The following is a 22,047-nucleotide window of genomic DNA, read 5'->3' as shown; positions in this document are numbered from 1 at the left end:
TATCAGCTGATCCAGACAGGGGAGAACATTATATTGATGCTGAACCTCTGTAACACACACACACACACCAGTTCCAAGAGGTGAACTGAACAGATCGACAGGTAGGATGCCTGAAGTTGACAGGAAGGGATAACTGCACTTGAATCAACGAACTCTGCTGTACATCAATTGACCATAAAGTTGGCAATACAAAATGGGGCAATATTACAACTCACTCCTGCAATGGGAATCCCTGGGTTTCAAGACCAAGTTGGTGGATTAACGTTCACAATCATCAGAAATCCTGGCCGTTTGCAGTGGTAGTGATTGCTGCGGTAACAGAGGGATTGCTGGATTGGTGCTAGGATATATCCATGAATATAACCATGCATTTCCTTAGTAACTATGACGACTGAGGTCATGCCAAAGTACCCATGAGCCAATGAGGTATTTTTTGAAGGGTAATCATTATTGTAATATGGAAAACACAGCAGCTAATTGCACCCAGCAAATTCTCACTCACAATGATGCTTTAATGACCAGATAATCTGTTCAGGTGATTTTTAGTGGTGGATCAAAATTGACCAGGACATCAAGGAACACTCTCTGCTTTTCATCAATTATGGGATCTTTTAAGCCCATCTGAGAGGGCAGATAGGCCCTTGATTTAACACCACATCTGCAATACAGCATGTTATACAGTACAGCACTGTTAAAGTGATCAAATAATCCCCAAAGAACAGGCACTGTCCAGGTTGCAACAGGTTTCATTCTGGAATCTGCATAATGCAGGAGAGTATAGAGTACAGGAAATGTTTAAAATTACACTCCTGTGTGAGATGACGTGTGTAAGTCAGGCGTTCATAAACTAGCTACCCCTGTAATTAGGTTCGAAAGCCACTGTAAACCAGACTCATTGGTTCTAAAGTTATTTATTAAATAGGAAGGAACTCTTTACGTAGATTGCAAATGCTGGATGAGAATTCCCTCGACATAAACAACAACAAACCGTTAAATAGCAGGAATGGAATTGGTTTCATTTGAAAAGCAGACATTAAACAAACAACCCGGACCCAACCTAGCTCCCCCCTGGGAACCTATTCTTCCACCACCATGCGAGTGGTGTATTCCTTTGAAAGGTGACCAGGTCTGTTCCTAATGCTGAGTGGCTGAGATGAGTCAATTCACTTCCTTCCCAGATGGTGTTGCATTGTAAATGACCTCCAATCCAAGGTTGTCCAGATATGAATGTCAGCACAGGGATTTCCAGGTTATAGGTGATGGCACTTCAAATATTTCAGCCCAACCAACCATCCTTCTGGCTGAGATGGACCATCCGTCCTGGAGAACTGGTTGCACTCTTGATAACTTCTATCCACCTGTTGAAAGGGAAAATGAAGAGTGCAGCAATGAGACAGAGGCAGAACTGTAACACCTCCAGGGTTTGGAGGTGATGTCTGGACTGCTGAGAGTCACTGAAGCACTCTATTTATGACCCACATGTACCGTGACACCATCCCACACCCTACACAACAATCCAGCCGTCAAAAAATCAGTCTGCCTTATGTTTATATTTCATTCTTACTGATTTGGTACTTGTATTTACTGAGCCAGAAGGCTGGGAATAGACCTTGTTGCTTTCTCCATGGCAAAGCCTCAGCCAATCTGTCAGTTTTTCACCAAATTGAACAGCCCTTTCCTCCTGCAATACACAATTGCTGTGATTAATTTAAATTGATCATTGTGCTTGTCCCTGATCAGTGTGAAGCAAAACGTTTCAGCAACATTTCTCTTTTCAACAAAACTTTTCTTAACATTGCTGCCTGATCGACGGACGACTTGTGACATGCACCTACACGGGTAAAGAATTTGCACACTGCTCTATCTCAATTCCATCCAGGAGAATCCCAAAGTCTGTTGATCTTTATTCAAAAGCAAGACCTGCTGTGTCCCATTTCACAACTTCAGTTATTCTGAGTAGGGTGGGTAATAACAGACTGCCCATTTCCTAACTCACCAATCCCAATCACCTATCACAACTGGACTTGCTTATCTATACAGCAGTCCCCAGTCTGTCAATCTCTCTGACTTAGTTAATTTATTCTCACATTCAAACGTTTCACTGATCTCACCTTTCCCAATCTATGTAGCTTCCTCCAGCCTCTCAACACACAAATCTCTCCACCACTCTAATTTTGGCTTCTTGTAACCTCTGAATTCCATCGCTCTGTCATGAGTTGTTGGTCCAGTTCTTTTGACCAGTAGAAAATGGAGTTAAGTCTGTCAGATACTGCACTGGACTACAATTCTAAATGTCAGGTTCCAGACAAATCTAATAGAGTTGGGGAGGGGGTTTCAATTTTAAAAAAACTATAATGTGAAGAATACTCATTTACTAGAGGTACAGACCAATGGGATGAAACTTTATTAATGGAGTGAATTACAGTGAATCAAGGTATCAGTGAAAGAGTTTCAGACACCACAATAACATACCTGCAATAAATCTAAATATATATAACACACTGATTTACATGAAGTAGTTGGGCATCTTTTATAAAATATCTGGAGATCTCAAATAGCACGTTTAGATTTGGATAGAATAGGTTCGCAACAAAATGAGTGGGGTCAGAACATGATACGTCAATTATAATCTCTACTAATCACTGAAATACCGGAGGGTGGGAGTTCAGTCTTACTCCACTCAGAGAGATATGAATTTGGAATCTTACCTTTCAAATGTATATTCACTCTCAGCTCTGAAGAAGTAGACGTGAGATTTGAACTGCAGTTTGAAGACATAATCTTTGTGGATGCGGTCATTGTCTGTGGGTATGCTTGCAACATAGCCTAACAGAGGAAGACTGGCAAGGGGGTAGTCATCCTGGGAACAACAAATAATATCTTTATGCATCATTTTACTATGTAATCAGTGGATCAGAAGGCAATGCGCAAACTTTGCTTTATGCCTTTCAGAAGCAACTCAACTGACCACTTATCTTGTTAATGCTTTTATTAATTAAGTAGTTAAAAACCATTGCATTATGTGGACCTATTCAAACAACTTACCATTATTGCTTGCGTTTTTGAATGATTACTTGTAAATCAATCTTGTTTATTCAGTTACATAAGTATCAGATTGGACAGAGAACAGAAGTAGACCTTTGTGCTTCTTCCAGCATTTAATTACATCATGGCGGATGTGTTTGTCAAACTCCATCTCCCCTCTTTGGTTCCTGTTTTCATGCCCTCGTTTAACATAACTCTACCAAGATCAGTAACTACTGCAGATGGTTCAGCAGTTCTGCAGAAGTGGAGTTCCAGATTTCCACTGCTCTCTGCACAAAGTTGTGCCCTGAATCACCCAGTTCTAATGTTAAGGTTCTTCCTCCTTATTCAGAACTCACCCCTCACAGAATCACACATTAGGGATGAAGCCCACTCAATCTATCAATGTAGGACCTTTGCAACTTTCTGTTCTGGTTTACCCTATTTGCTGTGTAACCAAAAAGATATCAGCGATACACTTAAGATCAAAACTGAATAGACGTTAGGATTGATATTTGTTCACCCACCAATAAGGAACATCACAATATCAAATTGTTTTTGAATGGGTTTTGCCTTAACTATTCAAGACAGAAAATTGTTCCAACTTTTCAAAATTCTATGTGAAGACACACATTGGCAAATTGAATCTGCGCTTTAGGTTTAACTACTGTATGGGATTCATTTTACAATGCAGTTTATTGACTATCTCTGCCATCAAGCTGCCTTTTCCAAAAGCTGAGGTCTCCAAGATTTTTCTGCTTTTCTCCATAACTCAGTTTCCTCAATCTATTATTCCACTATTTTCACCAGATGTAATAACCAGAAACGTTTCAATTAAATATTATAATTACGCCTCATCCTTTTTCATTATCTGAATTTGATTTTGTATCGAAACATTTCATATCCACTGATGAGAATCTTGGGAGTCAGTTCTAACTCTGCTATGTCCAGGTATGTTGACCTGCAATGAAAGCAGGACACTTTCACTCCTACAATTTCATTTTAGAACTTGTACTGTCAATGTCAGAACTAAGCATTCTCAGCCCTTATTTTCCCCCTTTGCCCATCTTATCAAGAAAGTGAATAATGACCCACATTGGTTTGTTTCCCAACAGCGCAACAGTTACACTTCTCCAAGTGGTCACATGCAACCTAAATGGGGAAGTATGCTATTTAAACTTGGGTATTAGATTACTTACTTACAGTGGGGATACAGGCCCTTTGGCCCAACAAGTCCACACCGACCCACCGAAGCGCAACCCACCCAGACCCATTCCCCTACATTTACCCCTTCACCTAACACTACAGGCAATTTAGCATGGCCAATTCACCTAACCTGCACATTTTTGGACTGCGGGAGGAAACCAGAGCACCCGGAGGAAACCCACGCAGACACGGGGAGAATGTGCAAACTCCACACAGTCAGTCGCTTGAGGCGGGAATTGAACCCAGGTCTCTGGCGCTGTGAGGCAGCAGTGCTAACCACTGTGCCACCGTGCCGCCTACTGCTATTGTCACTGCTCAGGCTTTGTCTGTCTAAACTGCACACTTACTTCTACCTGTGTCTCCCACTAATGCTCATCTACTGATGTGCCTCAGAAATGCTTTCAACACCTCTACGTATTCTAACAGTATGCCTAAGATTACGTAACTACCAACATTATAATTTCAGGCTTACAGACAATGCTGATTACTTATAATACATTCAGATACAAGATGATCCAAGCTAAATCACAACTTTACCAGAGTCAGGATCCGTACCTGGTGTGTCTTGTAGAAGAAGAGGCAGAAGTTGGTGAAGACAACCCAAAGTTTTTGCCACCCACTGCTGTTCTTGAACTTCCTCAGCAAGTAACCCGAGAGCTGGTTCTGCAACAGGGAACTGTAGTCATCACCATATTTTGTGCATGAGTGTTCAATACTTGTTTTATTAAAATCATGTGTACCCAAAATGCTAATTTACAGAAATCGGCTCATCTCTCTGTGCTACACCTCTCTTCTCTCAGCTACCCAAGTCCTATGGCTGCTTTCAATTGAACTGGAAAGAAGAGGCAACCATTTAAACACAGTGAGCAGTGCTTAGGTGCTTGACACAGAAAGTGGTCAATAAAATATAACAATGGGTATAGAATGCCAGTGGAAACAGAGTCTCAGAAAATTGAAGACTGAGCCATAGCTAAACAATGTGTGTATGGCATTTTCCACTTTGTGAAACCAGCCAGGGTCCTTAACCTCCCCTCAGCCTATGCATTCCTGTGATGATTAAAGATATACAAGTGGAAAATCTTCACAGATAGAAATTATTGAGGTTGAATGCTTTTGTCATCAACTGGTACTTACTGACCAATAACCTGCTCACCAACACAAGGTTCGACCCCTAATTGAAGTACTCAGCTCCAGACTCCTTGGTCCAAACATGGATGTAAGAGCCAAACACCACAGAGGTGATGAGAATGACTGCTCCAGAAATCAAAGCAGCATTTGATCAAGTGCAGAATCAAGCAGGCCTCGTAAAATTGATCTCAATGGCAACCTCTCGACTAGCAACAGCACATGCCTAATCCAAAGGAAGAATGTTGTGGTGAATATCACTGTAATATAAAGACAAGTAGAACCTGCCCAGACGCAGCAGGATCTGGAAAACAATCAGCTCACGCTCATAAATATGTATGTGTCTTGATTCCAGAACCATTGTGGAATGCTCTATCATTCAACATCCTGGAGATCATAAACTGAACTGGACCAACCAAGGATTACAAGAGCAGAGGAGATGCTAGGAAGTCTGTAGTGAGTAACGCACCTCCTCAAAGCCTGTTCAAAAGGCGCAAATCAGGAATATCCTCCTGTTGTCTGGATTAGCGTGGCTCCAATAAGGGTGCTTAGGTCAACAGTGGATAAAGGCTTCCACGTGAAGTACTCTCCCTTCTCTCTTGGCCCATAAGGGAATGTAAGATTATCTTTAATTACAGGACCTCGCCTTGTCTACAACCTCCCTCCTGCCAAGTCTGGCCAGGTGAGTTAAAACAATCACTGTGAATCAGGACCCAATGACCAAGGAGGATCCCACTGTCTTCCTGTGGGAGATCCACTTGTCTGTTCAATCTTGGAGATTTCCATCAGGACACTGCACAAGAGCAGCAGGGCACGAAGGAGTAGGCAGCTGCAATCATTTTAATTCCACCTTTCCCTACTCCATGAGGAGAGTGTGTTCAGGTTAGGGTCTCACTCCAAGCCATGGGGGTCTTGTGGTTCAAGACCCACCAGGAAACCTGGTGGTTTTGGAAGGAGAATTCATGACATGGTCCAAATGGATGTCAGAAGTTCACCACTTTGTTCCAAGGGTGAAAAAACAGAATGTGTGTGAAGGTAAGATGGGTGAGTCCCGAACCAGAGAACACAGCTTAAAAATAAGGGGTAAGCCATTTAGAACAGAGATGAGGAGAAACTTCTTCACCCAGAGAGTGGTGGGCGTGTGGAATGCTCTGCCCCAGAAGGCAATGGAGGCCCAGTCTCTGGATTCATTTAAGAAAGAGTTGGATAGAGCTCTCAAGGATAGTGGAATCAAGGGTTATGGAGATAAGGGAGGAACAGGATACTGATTGAGGATGATCAGCTATGATCATAATGAATGATGGTACAGGCTCGAAGGGCAGAATGGCCTGCTCCTGCACCTATTGTCTACAAAACTGCAGAGCCTCCCAGGGGAGTGGTCAGCAAGCACTGCATAGTTGCCATCATACTAAACAAGGAGCACTCTCTTAGGAGATCATTGGGCATCCTACCACTGAGGAAAGAGATAAAAAGGAAACAACCACTTCAACACAGTGCCATGGCTCTGCCAATAACTTATGCACTTGTGGAGCTTTAGAAGTTACACTGGAACATAGGAACAGGGCGAGGTCTTCTCTGCTACTGGAGCAGCTCATGGTTAACCATCTTCTGCAATGTCATTTTCTCAGGGTAGCCCTTATCCCTAAAGCCCACAGGTATCAGAGCTCAATAGCTCTGGTCTATCAGAGTGAAATAAGATGACTCCTGTTTTACAGAGCAGCTCAGAATGACCACCTTTGTGCTGAAAGCAAATCCAATCTAATAAACAATGAGCAACTTGCCAACAGGCTAGAAATCAGGAAAAATACAACTCAATCAACTACCATTGGCAACCAGCGATGAACATTCAGTCATAAGAAATCTACTATTGATGTTTGAAACCCTCAGAGGTTCTGTCTATAACTGGAATTGTTTAATATTCCTTTCGCTTTACGTTACCAGAAATTATCCCATTAAGAATCCAGAAACAAAAATCTTAGAGAGACGAGAATGTCAAACTCGCCACAGCATCTAGTGATTAACATGATTGGTATTGATGTACTTAATGGGGAGTTAGATAGGAGAGACACGCTGACATTGTTCAATGATGTGAAGTAGAAGGAGGCTTTTGCGTTAGAGACCAATTGTGCTGAATGGAATATTTTGTGCTGTAAGTTCATGTCAAAACACAAGCTTCACACTGAGAGATATTTACAGTATGTCACTTTGCTTCCACATTTTGATTTCCTGAAGATATTTCTAATCAAGGTTAGTGTTGGAATAGCTGCAAGAAACCTCAGTATTCATCACAGACAGTGTCAAAGCATTGTTGGATGCTGGAGAAAATCACATCCAAATCCAAGCTCATCCAAAACCAACGTCCATACCTTTTGAGAGCAGCTCCTGGATAGATATCAGGGAATGCAAGCAAGGCAGAGACTTCCTGTCCCTGTGCACAGAATACTGAGGCTAAGCACACATTGCAAACTACAGCTTTGCACAAGGACAGATCTCTCAACGTAAACTGGACCTGATATTTCCTTGTATGTGCAGCTTGTGTCGTTCACAAAACATAATACTGCAAAGAAGCTTCAGTCTCCCCTGACTCACTTACAAACACAGATTCACAATGGCAACTGATGAACAGGTTTACCTCAAACATGCGAAGGTAATCGGTCAGCGAAAGGCTCTGATTCCGGTACCAGCACACATGGGTGATGGTGTTAGGCCTCTGGCCCTGGCCCAGAAGGTAGTGCAGAGGAAGCTCCGGTGAGATGGCAGAGGAACAGAAAACTAAGCACGTCCGTGAGAAAGCGAGTGTGGAGATGGGAGCAACAAGTAAGAAAGGCAGAAACATGACAGCAGTAAGTTAAATAAGGTCAGTTAGGAAATACATTGTACACATGTTAGTAATCGAGATGTCACAAAATGGCCAGTTCTAAGAACAAACTACATCAGTAACTCTCAGCTTACAATTCTGACAAAATCCCATTCAAAATTAGTCTCACAAAATATTCTCAGTTTCAACTGATTATTAATGCCAACTCTCTTTTTATTTCTTCTATCTGGTTTATTGTTTGTCCTCTCATGAAGGTGCCATAACCTCTTGGCCATAGCCCCATAGGTACAGATGATCCTCCAGCCAGGGTGACTGTTCTACTTCCATCAAGCCAGTCAACTGTGAGGTCACCATCTTTAAGCTTGACCCTGCTTTGCCTGTGCACACTGGACCCCTGGATAACAATGAAGAGGAGGGAGCCAGACTGGTCTCATCTGTCCCTCACTCAAGATCAAGACCAGTTACAGTGGCACCTGCCCAAGACTACTTGCACAACATCAAGCAGGAATAGCATAGGTTCATTAAATTGCAGAAGGAGGCCATTTTGCCCATCATGCTTGCACCAGTTTTATTACCTAGTGCCAATCCCCTGCGTTTCCCTCATATCTCTGCATGCTATTTCTATATAATTAATCACTCAATGCCCACTTGAATACTTCCATTGAACCTGCCTCCACCACATTTCCAGGCAATGCATTCCAATCCCTAAACATTCGCTGAGTGAAAAACATTTTTCTCGTATCACCCAGGGCCTTCCTGCTGGCAACACCCTTCCCATATGACAGGTTGGATTAACATTAATAGGCAATGCTAACCTTCTCTGGGTGGGCACCAGATCTCTCACACTCTGTGTGACCCCTTTAATGCAGAGTCTGTGAATGGCTCTCGGACCAAATTTTGTCAAAGGAAAAATATAGCAATATTTGTCAATACCTTTTAAAGGGAGCTCAACGATTAGATTCTCGGAAATGGATGTGCTGACTACTTAGGTTAAGCTTTAGTCATAATGAAACAGTTAAATATACCACAGTCACAATAATCAGGCTCGCTATAATCATTGTCCCCACAATAAGTCTATGAGTTAGGTCGAGCATGCTATACAAATGCACTACGATATGACGTGGTCGAAGATTGTAGGCCTATATATACTCAACCCATATCTTTACTGGGCTCATCCCCATTCCCCAATCTTTCTCACAGGACCTACTGGCCAACAGACTGTCCAACAGACCAAAGTGCTAGCAGTCAAGTAGCCTATTTGTAACATTATCCTAAGAAAATGGTCACTATTTCTTCAGAAGCTCTGCAGACTTATGCAGTGGAGAAGGATACAGGTGGCATGGTGTCTAAGTGGTTAGCACTGCTGCCTCACAGCACCAGGCTCCCGGATTCAATTCCAGCTTCAGGCAATTGTCTGCGTGGAGTTCACATCTTCTCCCTGTGCCTGCTTGGGTTTCCTCTGAGTGCTCCTGTTTTCTCCCACAATCCAAAGATGCAGTTAGGTGGGTTAGTCGTTAATAAATGTGGGGTTACAGGTGGGAACGGAAATGGGTAGGAGAATGGGGAAATGCTCTTTAGAGGGTTGGTGCACAACCAATGGGCCAAATGGCCCTCTTCCACACTATAGGGATTCTTTGTTTTCCACACAGGTCTCATATGGTCCTAATAAAACTAATGAAGGAGTTCTTTAAGTGCGGCCACTCCTCCTTAGCCAGCCGGTTGCTTCGACCAAGGGAGTATGCCGGGAAGTCCTTACCAATGTATTACAAAAGAGCTATTTAGCCCTGTGTTGTTACATTCACTGCAGGATCTCAGAGGATGAAATGCAGAGAATAAATTCAAACAGTTGACAGTTGCCTTTCCACTGGGTGTGCCTGGCTGGGTTAAGAAAGGCCACAGCAGAAACATTCCAAATGGCTGATGGGTTTCTATGCCACTCAGACCAATGTTTTACTAAAACCCTTCATTATCGGGTCATCAACTGACTCAAATTGTGACATCCCTGGCACATGAAAATTAGCAGGCCGTCTTTAAGAATGCACAGAGGAGAAGACCCAGTCACTTCACAAATGAGGAAGCAGGAACTTGCATGAGAGAAATAAAGGAAATGATTGTCACTCTCAGAGAGTCTAGAATGTGGATGAGCTGAAAGAAAAGGAAGCGTTGTGAAGAAGGTGCTGCAAGGGGCCTGTTCGAATTAAACAGCAATAAGAAATGAGTGATAGAGCAACTGTAGTGTGTTTCCAGACCATGAGATAACCCAGGCTTCACATTATGTGCAATCAGTTTTAAAGTATAAGTCAGCGTACATAAATTCCAACAACCTAAAGAAAAGTAGGGAAGTAGAGGACAGTCTGGGACAATGGCAAAATAAATCAAAACCTTTGCTTCTTGCTCTGGGCCAGGCCCGAGTGCTAGGATCAAGGATGTAAACGACGTGTGATCCAATATGGATGTGCAATGCACCAGCCAGTAGGAAGTTTCAGGAAGTTTCTCAATCTGATTGATCAAAACTACAAATGCATTCTGAAGTAAAAAGCTGGCGAATGTGAATTGGAATATTTAAAACTCCTATAATCCTGTCCTGTCCCACTGTGTACTAACAGCATTCACCCTAAACAGTGCAAACTGTAGTACCATCTGGACCCCAAACATCAGGCTGAGGATTGCTGAAGCCCGGCCATGCTCCCTGATTAAACCAAACTAACTTCAAATGGGTATTTTCCTGGAATGCAAGACGTTTTGCATATTACTCACATTGGCCAGTTTTTCAGTCTTGTTGGTGTGGAGTCATGGTGGAAACAGCGGTTCAGTTAGTGAAAACATGGCTTTGAGACTCCAGAAACATGAGCACAAAAACCTAGGTTCCAGTGCAGTGCTGAGGGACTGCTGCACTGTCAGACACTTATCTTTCAGGTGAGATATTAAACCAACGTCTCTTCTGCCTTCCCAAGTAGACAAAGACCCCATGGCACTATTCTAAAAAAGACCCAGGGAGTTAATTACAGTGTCGTGGGCAATATTTATCCTTCAGTTAGCATTGTACAAAAAAAAATTAAATATCATTTATCACATTTTGGGCACTTACTGTTTGCAACTTGGTGTTGCATTTTTAAAAATTACATAATGACTACACTTTAAATATATTTCATTGGCTGTACAGTGATTTGAGATAGCTAGCTGTCATTTAAGGCATTACGTAATGCACATCTTTCTTTTTAGTGGCACAGCCACTGATCACAAATCTGGTCTCCAACCTCTCGAAAACTTTAGACTCAAGATCTCCTATACATATGACTTGCCAACCCTGAACAGGCTACCAGACTGAGGAAGGTTCATTGCAGATCATTCCTTCAAGCTGAAAAGTGCATTAAACTGAAAGAAAAATCAATGTGTCACAGAACTGGAATCCTGTGACCAATACAAAGAACAACTTCACGACTCAGATTATCCAATACTTCCCACTCACAATGGATTTACTAAATCAAACGCTGCCAGCTCTCAATAACAAGAAAATAGTTTTGATTTGTCAATTTAATTTCCAAAGTCCAAGCAATAGTTGGCAGAGGAAGTTAAAGATTGATTTCACTTTAGCTGATAGAATGGATACACATGGCCTTATGTGTGTACTCTGTGTGGCTCTGGGTTATCCTGAGGTGTAGGAGGTGGTAAGAGTGCCCTGCTGGGTACCTCCACTGCAACACTGTGGTCCAACATGGAGACACTCGTGTTGCGATGCCAGCACACGTGCATTGTGGTGTTGGCACGGTGGTGGATCTGCTTTTCCAACGAACTGTGGGAGGAGTGAGTATCGTCTTCAGATTCCTGCTCCAGTGACACTTCGTCTGAAGATCCTGGGAATATTAGGATAAATGCATAAAGAGGAATAACTGTCTGACTATTAGGCTTCAAAAAAACATACAGGAATTGCTGTCAAGGTATCATTGTTTCATTTTCATTCTGCTAACCAATGATCACTGCCAAGTCTGAAATTGTACTGACTTCCCAATACAAAAGACTTTAGCTGACATCATCATTAGTTTAAAAAAAACAACAAACTAGGCATTCCATTGCCACAATCAGGTCCATTGAAGAACTGGGTTCTTAATCCTTATTGAAGAATTCACTGGGAGTCGCAGATACATCAATTCAATAACATTACTCAGAAGTGAAAGCTTAGATCTCTAAATGGAAAATATACTGGGAATTCAGCTTTAGTTGGACACCTTTACAGTCACTGATCATACACAAGGACTTTGATACTTCAGGACACACAGAAGTTGAATCACTTAGCTGGGTACCACAATAACATTTCTGAAGATGGAGCTACAGAATATTTCCTCCCTTTCACTAAAAGCAAATCATTATATTATGCTTCACTATCACTTTGCAATAGCCAGGCATGAAACCAGAAATGTAAAGCAGGCATGAAGAAAAATGGAGCAAGTTACATGGATGTTACTGATGGATGTGATTCATTTCCCAGGTAAACACTGGATATCGGATAGAACTGAATTATGAACAGAATTAAATACCGGTTCCTTCCTTCCTGTACCCACTGTTGATGGTATATTGAGAACAAAGTCAATCCATAGTCATTTTTACTAATTAACTTACGGTTTGAACAATCAGAGATGTTGCTTTCCAGCGTTGTGTCTCTCTTCTCATTTGATTTCTTCACCACCTCAATGGCCATGGTCAAGTCCTCAATCCATTTCCCCATCTCCACACGCGAGCTAAGAAAGAGGATAACAAATGGGCGAGATATAAGCACAGGACTTCCTACACAATTGGAGTCACTTCAAAATCTGTAAGCCAGTAAGCAGTTGCTGCCAATACACTGCTGTGCCAAGGGACTCCTGTTACTGAGTGCCAATTTTTGTCTATTACTTTTCTTCCTCTGAACTCTCTAGATCATACATCTACAGCTGAGAAGCTGCCCATATCTCAGTGAGTTGTGCTCTGTAACGAACTGCAAGCAATTGACTGTGGGGTGCAGTATCTGTACCTAGCAACTTCCCATCTTGAGTATTAATCTGAAAACACGGCAATCTATAGCACAGAGGAGGCTACTCAGCCCATTGAAACCAATTCTTTACCAAACAATCCAAACAGTCCTGTTGCCCTGCAACTTTATTTTCCTCAAATGCCCATTCAATTTTCTCTTGAAATCATTAAATTTCTTGACTTCATGGGATATGACTTCATTATTGATCACTGGGTTTAAAAAAAAAGTCCTCTTTTCTCCATTGTGTTTCTTCCTAAATTCTTAAAATTAGCATCTCCTCAACCTTGGACCATGAGAACAGTGTTTGTCTCCCTGATGTAAGGTTTTTAGAATTTTGGATACCTTTATCAATTTTCCTAACTCTCCTTTGTCCCAATGAGAACACAGTCAGCTTCTCCAAAGTAACACTGTAGCTAAAATTCCTCAAACCTTGAGCCGTTCTGGCATGTCAAGGATGCTCACTTCTTTTCTAAGGTTATGATTGCAGGTGATGGCAATACTGGACAGATCACATCGCATTGCGAGTGAAAAGTTCTGAAGGAGGGTCATTGGACCTGAAACACTAATGCTGCTTTCTTTTTCCACAGATACTGCCAGATCTCCTGAGTTTCTCCAGTAATTGCCATTTTTGTCTCAGAGTGAGATATGACTTGATAGACCTTTCTTATGTCGTCATGGAGGTCAGTCACTGAAAATATTCAAAGGAGGCTGCCAATGTACTTTTAAGAAAAGATCAATAGCCTTCATGACACAAAAGGAAAAAAATCATGAACTTCCAACACTATCTTTACAGGCACAAAAATCACAGTGAAGGGTCATCCCTATCTAAAGCTCAGTATTCAACTTGCACAAATGTAATCAATTTCCCTATCAGCAAATTTCTGTGCATTCATCGATACTATTTTCTTCATATATCACTTCACAATAGCTTGTAACAAGCTGCTAACATAGCTCATTGGACAACTTAAACCTGATCCCCTAAACTAATGTCACAACAGCCTTGTAGGATGTCTTCCTCAGTGATAACTCTGCAATTTCCAGCTTCTGAAGAATTCATCTACCTCCTGCAAACTTTAACTATAATTCCTCAGGACGTCAACCCAACCCTGCTTTTGGGAACTGCAATTATGAACTTTTATCGATGTCATCGCGCTGAATGAACTGGTTTCTGCATTCTTCCCCACCCTCTCTCTTTCTCTGGATTATCAAACTCAAGTCAGCAAACTATAGTGATTGTAACAAGGTCAGCCAGGTGGTCCTCAGAGAATGAGTTCCCTGATTGGTCCAGGTTAACAGCCCCAATCAGGGAGCCCTGGCTGACAGGTATAATCTCCTCAGTTTAGGGGACTGACTCTGTGCTGCTGGGCTACAGTCAGTGTGTTACTGCTGCTGTTGGTTTCTTCTTTTTTTTTTGGGGGGGGGGGGGAGAGAAGGGGAGTAAACCTGATTCCTGAACTGGCTGAATTATTTAGCCAGTTTTTGTTAACTGGTATTCCTTTTTTATTGAGGGCTGATTCTAAACTGCCTGATTTACATAGACAATGTGTGTTCAGGTGTAACTCAGTTCTTATTAGCGAACAGTTGTTTCACTAATTGGTTACAGCCTGTGTGTTACTCTTTTACTTTGAGAAAAGGACTTGCTGATTTTGTGGCAGTGCTCAGCCCTTGTACTCTTTTGTTTGGCATGTGCTTTCACTTTTTTGGTGTTTAGAATGAGCCCTTGTGAGAAAATACATCCTTCCATTTGAGCTGCTCCTGTGGGTAGGCCTGGTCCTAGGACTAGGCCTCTATAAAGACTGAACACCTGTGCATGTGCTGGGAGGTGGGCACTTGCTACATCCTGGAGTTTGGGAGTAGACCAAACCCCTGTGAGTTAACTGCACCTTTACAATGTACTGTGTTCCTGTGAGTGGGCCTGGTTGTCTATGGATGGGCCAGGACTCTATGGAGAATGAACACCTGTGTGCTGTGGGGAGTGCGTTTGCTGCCTTCAGGAGTGGACTCTGCCCTTGGTTGTGGACTCTGTTTTTAGCAATGGACTCTATTTCTGACAATGCACTTAGTATACTGGAGTGCACTCTGTTCCTGGGAATGGACTCTACATTTTGAGGAGAACTGTTTATTGTAATGAACTCTGTACTAGAGGGAGTCTGTTTGTTGATAACTGACTCTGTCTTGTTGCTTGTCGGTTTTATCACATGCACTGTCTTGTGTGTCCCTGGGTCTGGCAGGCCTTACTGTGAGCCGGGAGGTTCATGGGGCGACAGCTTTCAGGATGACCTAAGAGCCAGAGGGTGAGATAGGTTGCCCCGTAAGCCGGAGGATAGGTAGGCCCCGATGCCAGTCACCCCAAGAGCTGCAAGGTGGTAGGCCGTTCTGAGCGCTGTCCTCCTGAGAAGGGGTAATCGGGACGGGCTGTCCTAGAGGTGGTTGAAAGGTGTGTCAGAGCGGCGAAGAGCCAGAAGGTCTGTAGGGGCAGGCTGAGATCCGGAGTGCTTGTGGGTTGCCCTGCGTGCCGTCGGCACAGGGAAGGGGAAAGGCTGTTCTAGAGTTGGCCGAAAGGTGTGTCAGGGCAGCCCACAGGCTGGATGGCGTGTTGGGGTGGGCAAGAGCCAGCTGGTATGTAGGTGCCGACCGAGAGCCAGAAGTCTCTGTATACAGTTGTTAATGTAAACTGTATTGTTTAATAAAATTAAAAAAAACAGGAAATTTAGAATCTCCTCTGTTTAGGGGACTGACTCTGTACTGGCTGGGTCACAATGTGTTACTGCTGCTGTTGGTTGCTGCTTTTTTTTGGGAGAACCTGATTTCTAAACTGGATAGTTTACAAAGCCAGTTTTGTTAACTGGTATTTCTTTTTTGAGGACTGATTTCCATAGTCAATGTGTTTCAGGTGTAACTCCATTCTCATTGTTTCACTGGCTGGCTATAGCCTGTGTTACTCTTTTCTCCTTTACTCTGAGAAAAGGACTGTGCTGAGTGTGCGTGTGCGTCAGGTCTTAGCCCTTGCACTCTGGTTTTCTTTAATTTTTGTAAGTGTTTTCATTTTTTTTGGTGTTTGGACTTAACCCGTGAGAAAATGGACCTTTTCCAGATGAGCTCTTCCTGTGGATAGGCCTGGCCCTTGTCATTGGACTAGACCTCTCTAAAGACAACACCCGTGTGTGCGTCATGGCATGTGAGCATTTTACCGTGTCCTGGAGTTTGGGAGTGGACTCTGCTTTTGGTAATTGATTCTGTCTTGTGTCCCCCTGGGTCTGGCAAGCCTCACTATGAGCTAGGAGGCCCATAGGTTATCCCAAATGCTGTCACCCCGAGAGCTGGAGGGCAGATAGGCCGCCCTGAAAGTGGGTAGCCTATCCTGGGCGCTGTCATCCCGAGAAGGGATAATCGGGATGGGCTGTCCTAGATGTGGCCGAAAGGTGTGTCAGAGCGGCCGAGAGCCAGAAGGTGTGTAAGGACAGGCTGAGATCCGGAAGGCTTGTGGGCTTCCCTGTGTGCCGTCATCCCAGTGAGAGGGACAGGCTGTCTGAGAGGTATCCGGAAGGTGGGTCAGGGCAATCCACACGCCGGATGGCACGTCAAGGTAGACGAGAGCCAGATGGTACATAGGGGTAGACAGAGCCGGAAGACGGGTAAGGCTGTCCTCAGGGCTGTCACCCCGGAAGGTACCAGGCGGGCAGTCCTACAGGTGGCCGGAAGGTGCAAAGGGCGGGGATGGGGTGGGGTGGGGTGGGGTGGGGTGGGGTGGGGTGGGGTGGGATTGGGGAAACAGGACAGGCTGTCCTCAGTGGCTGGAAGAGGCATGGTGCAGACCAAGAGACGGAAGGGGTGTAAGGGCAGGTTCCCTTAGAATGGCCGGAAGGTGGGAGGGGCAGGGGCTTGCTGGGTTTCGGGGGGAGGGGAGGGGGAGAAGACAAGCAGTCATCACAAAGCAGTAACAGTAACAATTACATACAAGACAGGCTGAAATATCTGTATCTATGTAATTCAGGAAGGGCGGTCATATTTTATAGAATAATTCAGTTTTTTGGTGCACCATATTTGTAAGTCAAGGGGAATACATTCCGTGATTAACCTGTGGCAATTCGAAAGTCTTGGAGGGACCTCAGCTACCCAGTTTACTAAGATATTTTTCCTTGCACAAAACGAGAGAATGGTAAATAATTTCCTCCCGTGCACATCCAGGGAAGGCAGGTTCAAGAAGCCCAGGAGAAGAAATACTGGATCTACTCCAATTTCTGCTCCCAAGATTTCTGTCAGCACATTGCTACTTTGGTCCAGTATTTTCGGATCTTATGACATGTCCATACACATTGTGTGAGAGTGCCCACTTCTATTTTACATTTAGGACACATTGGAGATGCTCCTGCCCTAAATTTTGCCAATCGTTCTGGTGCTATATGAGTCCTGTGGAGTATCTTTAATTGAATAGTTTGGGTTCTATTACAAATGGAGATCTTTCTAGCATGTTCCCAGATTCGTCCCACATTTCTGAAGGGATTTCCAACCCCAATTCCTGATTCCATGTTTTAAACAATTGTTCCATGTCTTCCGATACTTCGTTCTGTAATGAGTGATAAAGCTTGCTGACCGAGGGTGGACCCATTAGCCATAGCACTCTTCTTTCCCTATCCGATTTATAAGAGCTATCTGATAATGTGGTGGTCTTCTGTATATAATCTCAAATTTGGAAATATCGAAAAAGGTCTCCATTAGGCAGTCCAAATTTCTGGAGCAGCTGTTCAAAAGACATCATAACCTCCCCATCGGACAGATCCCCTAAGCGAGAAATACCCCTGGACCTCCAGGTTTTAAATGTAGCATCTGTGTGCCCCCATTGAAAATCCCTTATAGGAGTATAAGGAGAGGCTTTTGTGAATTACCCTCGTCTTGCCGCATTATCTTCCAGGCTCTAATTGTATTTAATACAATAGGGTTTTTACAATGGGGTGGGTATCCATTTTATACATATGGATACATCATGCCAGATTTGAACACCTATTCTCTGTTGTGAACATATCACTGGCCCTCAGGTAGAACAGCAGCAAGCTCTGTCATCAGCAGCATACATTCCTGAACTGAAAAATTTTAATCTTTCAACTAATCAAACACGTCAAAACAGTTTACAACTGAATGAGTCACTTTTGATCGATTTTGTTCTAGAAGGACAGGACAATTAATGCTAGGGTCCTGGGTAGTGTCGTAAAACAGAGAAATCCAGGGGTTCATCCTTTGAAATCTGTGTCAGAAGTAGAGGGGTTGGGTGGTTAAGAAGGCATTTAACATGCCTGCCTTCATTGCTCAAACCACTGAGTACAGGAGTTGGGACATCATGTTGACGTTGTACAGGATGTTAGTGAGGCCTCTTCTGAAGTACTATATTCAGTTCCAGGCAGCCTGCTATAGGAAGGATATTGTTAATCTAGAGAGGGTTCAGAAGAGATTGAATGGTATGAGTAGACGTTTTGTGTTTTAAAAATGGGCTGGATAGGGTGGGATTCTTTCACTGGAGGTTAGAAGGTTGAGGGGGTGAACTTATATAGAGATTTATAAAACAATGAGGGGCAAAGATAAGGTGAATAGACCAGGGTCATTTGTGCACATGCACACACATCTACATATACCACTCACACAGAAAAGCCTACTCTGACTTGGGTATACTTATCTTTTCACGTACACATTATCACACATGTAGACTTACAAGTGTACACCGACAGATAATTACCAAGTTAGTCTCATCAAATCTCTACTCTCTCGAATGCCAACAATAAAATAAGCTACCAACGTCATTCCAATACTTGGTTTATTACTTAAGGAAGGCAACTTTGTGGGAACCTCAAACCCTCTCAAAAGGTGACAGTTGGGTGGTTATGCGTCTACTCAGGAAGTAACGGAGAGCTGTCCATCCCTTAATCACTTCCCTCTGAGCAGTTTTCATGCATCATATGAGCTGTACCCTGACACATCTTTCTACCAGGACAAGAAACTGAAGGTAACCACTGAAAATGGGATGATTAAAATGTCCACACACTTTTAAGCATAAGTGAGAAACCTACCTGGCTGCAACAACAACTGTCTTCGGAGCAGAGTATATGGTGAAACAATGTGGAACAGACCACTCATTCTCAGTCTCCTCGACCTACAAAAATAAACAGTTATAAACGGTGCAGCAACATGGTCAATCATAACCGTGTTCAGAAAATACAAACACCTCAAGTTGAACTGATCCAAGATTCACAAGGTAAAGCTTTCAAGACATTTGGTGAATAAAACATGTGAGAGACAATATAAAATAAAAGTAAGTCTTTACAAAAAAACGCAACGATCGCATAGATTGGGAAGGATACAAAGAAAAGCAAAAAGATACAAAGGAAATGGTAAGCTCAACAGAAAAGGGAAAACAATAAAAATTAAGGGATATTATGGATAAGAGTTTAAGTATTTACAAGTGCATTAACCGAAAGCTGATGGCTGTGAGTAATATAGACCTCCTTAAGACAGATATAGGTAAAGATTGTAACTAAAATAAGGAAATGGCAAATTTACTAAATAACAACTTGATAGAGCAGATGACAATAAAATACTTGAGGTATGAGGAAGCAGTAAATCAAGGTGAGAAACTTAATAGATTTAATCTTATCTTAAAAGAAACAGTAATGGAGAAAGTAATGAGACTTAAGATAGTCAAATCTCCAGTGCCTGGTAGATTCCAATTTATTAATACTCAGCTACAGAGAGAAGCAGATGCAAAATGTTTTTCCAAAATTCTTTTCAGAGCGGTATCCTGGTATTGGACAATTTTGAATGTCGCTATTATCATTTAATACTTCTGAGAAATAAATAGGAAATTCAATACCTATTAATCTAAAGTCTGTTATCAGGAAGCTATTAGAACTGGGCCGGATGGGATTTATCTCCGGATTCTCTGGGAAGCTAGGGTGGAGATTGCTGAGTCTCTGGTTTTGATCTTTGTCATCATTGTCTACAGGAATAGTGCCAGAAGACTGGAGGATAGCAAATATTGTCTCCTTGTTCAAGAAGGGGAGTAGAGGCAACCCTGGTAATTATAGACCAGTGAGCTTCACTTCGGTTGTGGGTAAAGGTTTCGAAAGGATTTTAAAAGATAGGATTTATAATCATATAGAAGGGAAGAATTTGATTAAGGATAGTCAACACAGTTTTGTGAAGGGTAGGTCGTGCCTCACAAACCTGACAGTTCTTTGAGAAGGTGACCAAATAGGCGGGTGAGGGTAAAGCGGTTGATGTGGTGTATTTGGATTTTAGTAAAGCATTTGATAGAGTTCCACAAGGTAGGTTACTGCACAAAATACGGAGGCATGGAATCCAGGATGATTTAGTAGCTTGGATCAGAAATTGGCTAGCTGTAAGAAGGCAGAGGGTGATGGTGGATGGAAAATGTTCATCCTGGAGTTCAGTTACTAGTACTGTACCGCAAGGATCTGTTTTGAGGCCACTGCTGTTTGTAATTTTTATAAATGACCTGGATGACGGCGTAGAAGAATGGGTTAGTAAATTTGAGGATGACACTAAGGTCGGTGGAGCGGTGAATAGTGCTGAAGAAGGGACATAGATAAGCTGCAGAGCTGGGCTGAGAGGAGGCAACTGGAGTTTAATGCGGAAAAGTGTGAAGTGATTCATTTTGGAAGGAGTAACAGAAATACAGAGTACTGGGCTAATGCTAAGATTTTTGGTAGTGTGGATGAGCAGAGAGATCTCTGTATTCATGTACATAGACCCCTGAAAGTTGCCACCCAGGTTGATAGGGATATGGTGTGTTAGCTTTTATTGGTTTGAGTTTCGGAGCCATGAGGTCATGTTGCAGCTGCACGTTTGCATAGAGTTCTGGTCGCCGCATTATAGGAAGGATGTGGAAGCTTTGGAAAGGGTGCATAGGAGATTTACCAGGATGTTGTCTGGAATAGAGGGAAGGTCTTATGAGGAAAGGCTGAGGGACTTGAGGCTATTTTGTTAGAGAGAAGGAGGTTGAGAGGTAACTTAATAGAGGCATACAAGATGATCAGAGGATTAGATAGGGTGCCCAGTAAGAGCCTTTTTCCTCAGACGGTGATTGCTAGCATGAGGGGACATAGCTTTAAATTGAGGGCTGATAGATTATTAGAGGTAGGCTCTTTACTCAGAGTAATAAGGGAGTGGAACACTCTGCCTGCAACAGTAGTGGACTCGCCAACATTAAGGGTATTTAAATGGTCATTAGATACACTATTTCATTTTCATCCACATGTTTATGTTATACGGGCTCCAGATTGGTTTCACAGGTCGGTGCAACATCGAGGGCTGAAGGTCCTGTACTGCAATGTAATGTGTTACGTTCTATGATTACTAGGGTAAAATGAGGGGATACTTGGACAAACAGATCCTCATCTGAGAGGAGCAACATGATCTAGTAAAGGGTAAATCATGTTCAACAAACAGAGTTGAATATTTTGAGGTCACTAATGAGGTGGGTAACCGGGGTTTCTATCCATGTTATTTATTTGGACCTCCAGAAGGCATTCAATAAAGATGCTGTTAGTAAAAGCTTTCAGAATTGGAAGCAACCTACTGGTATGGGTAGGTAATTAGTTAGGAAGTAGGAGGCAGAATAAGGGTGCTCAGTGTGTACATTAGTTGCCAGGTTGTGACTTGTGATATTAGTCTTGATGATGGTAGAATCATCACAGAACATCTCATTCTCAGAGAAAAAAAATCTAAAGGGCTTGAAAGAGATTATTATTTTGGGGGTGCAAAAAGGCACAGCCAACAAAAGATGACCAATGTAGAGAAGTGATAGATAACACTAATATGTGTCAGATTGTATTAACACAATCATTCGGTAAAAATC

General features: G+C 42.7%; 1 protein-coding gene across 7 annotated transcripts in view; it reads right to left on the bottom strand.

Moving 5' to 3' along the window:
* Nucleotides 1-895: 895 nt before the first annotated feature.
* farp2 (FERM, RhoGEF and pleckstrin domain protein 2) overlaps nt 896-22,047 on the bottom strand; it is a 178,206-nt gene continuing 157,054 nt past the window's right edge. For 5 of the 7 annotated variants that reach the window (XM_072573162.1, XM_072573164.1, XM_072573163.1 and 2 more), the window contains 6 exons: nt 19,241-19,323; nt 12,791-12,909; nt 11,864-12,027; nt 4,786-4,893; nt 2,709-2,860; nt 896-1,358 (listed from right to left, as the gene is read on the bottom strand). In XM_072573162.1, the coding sequence (XP_072429263.1) occupies nt 1,277-1,358; nt 2,709-2,860; nt 4,786-4,893; nt 11,864-12,027; nt 12,791-12,909; nt 19,241-19,323 (708 nt within the window). In that variant the 3' untranslated portion in view covers nt 896-1,276. Of the gene's footprint in view, nt 1,359-2,708; nt 2,861-4,785; nt 4,894-7,987; nt 8,128-11,863; nt 12,028-12,790; nt 12,910-19,240; nt 19,324-22,047 lie in introns of those variants that run through there. The other 2 variants (XM_072573165.1, XM_072573166.1) reach the window with 2 other exon arrangements.

The sequence above is a fragment of the Chiloscyllium punctatum genome, chromosome 6 (assembly GCF_047496795.1).
Source record: "Chiloscyllium punctatum isolate Juve2018m chromosome 6, sChiPun1.3, whole genome shotgun sequence".
NCBI classification, from domain to species: domain Eukaryota; kingdom Metazoa; phylum Chordata; class Chondrichthyes; order Orectolobiformes; family Hemiscylliidae; genus Chiloscyllium; species Chiloscyllium punctatum.
This window is presented reverse-complemented; position numbering and strand designations above follow the sequence as displayed.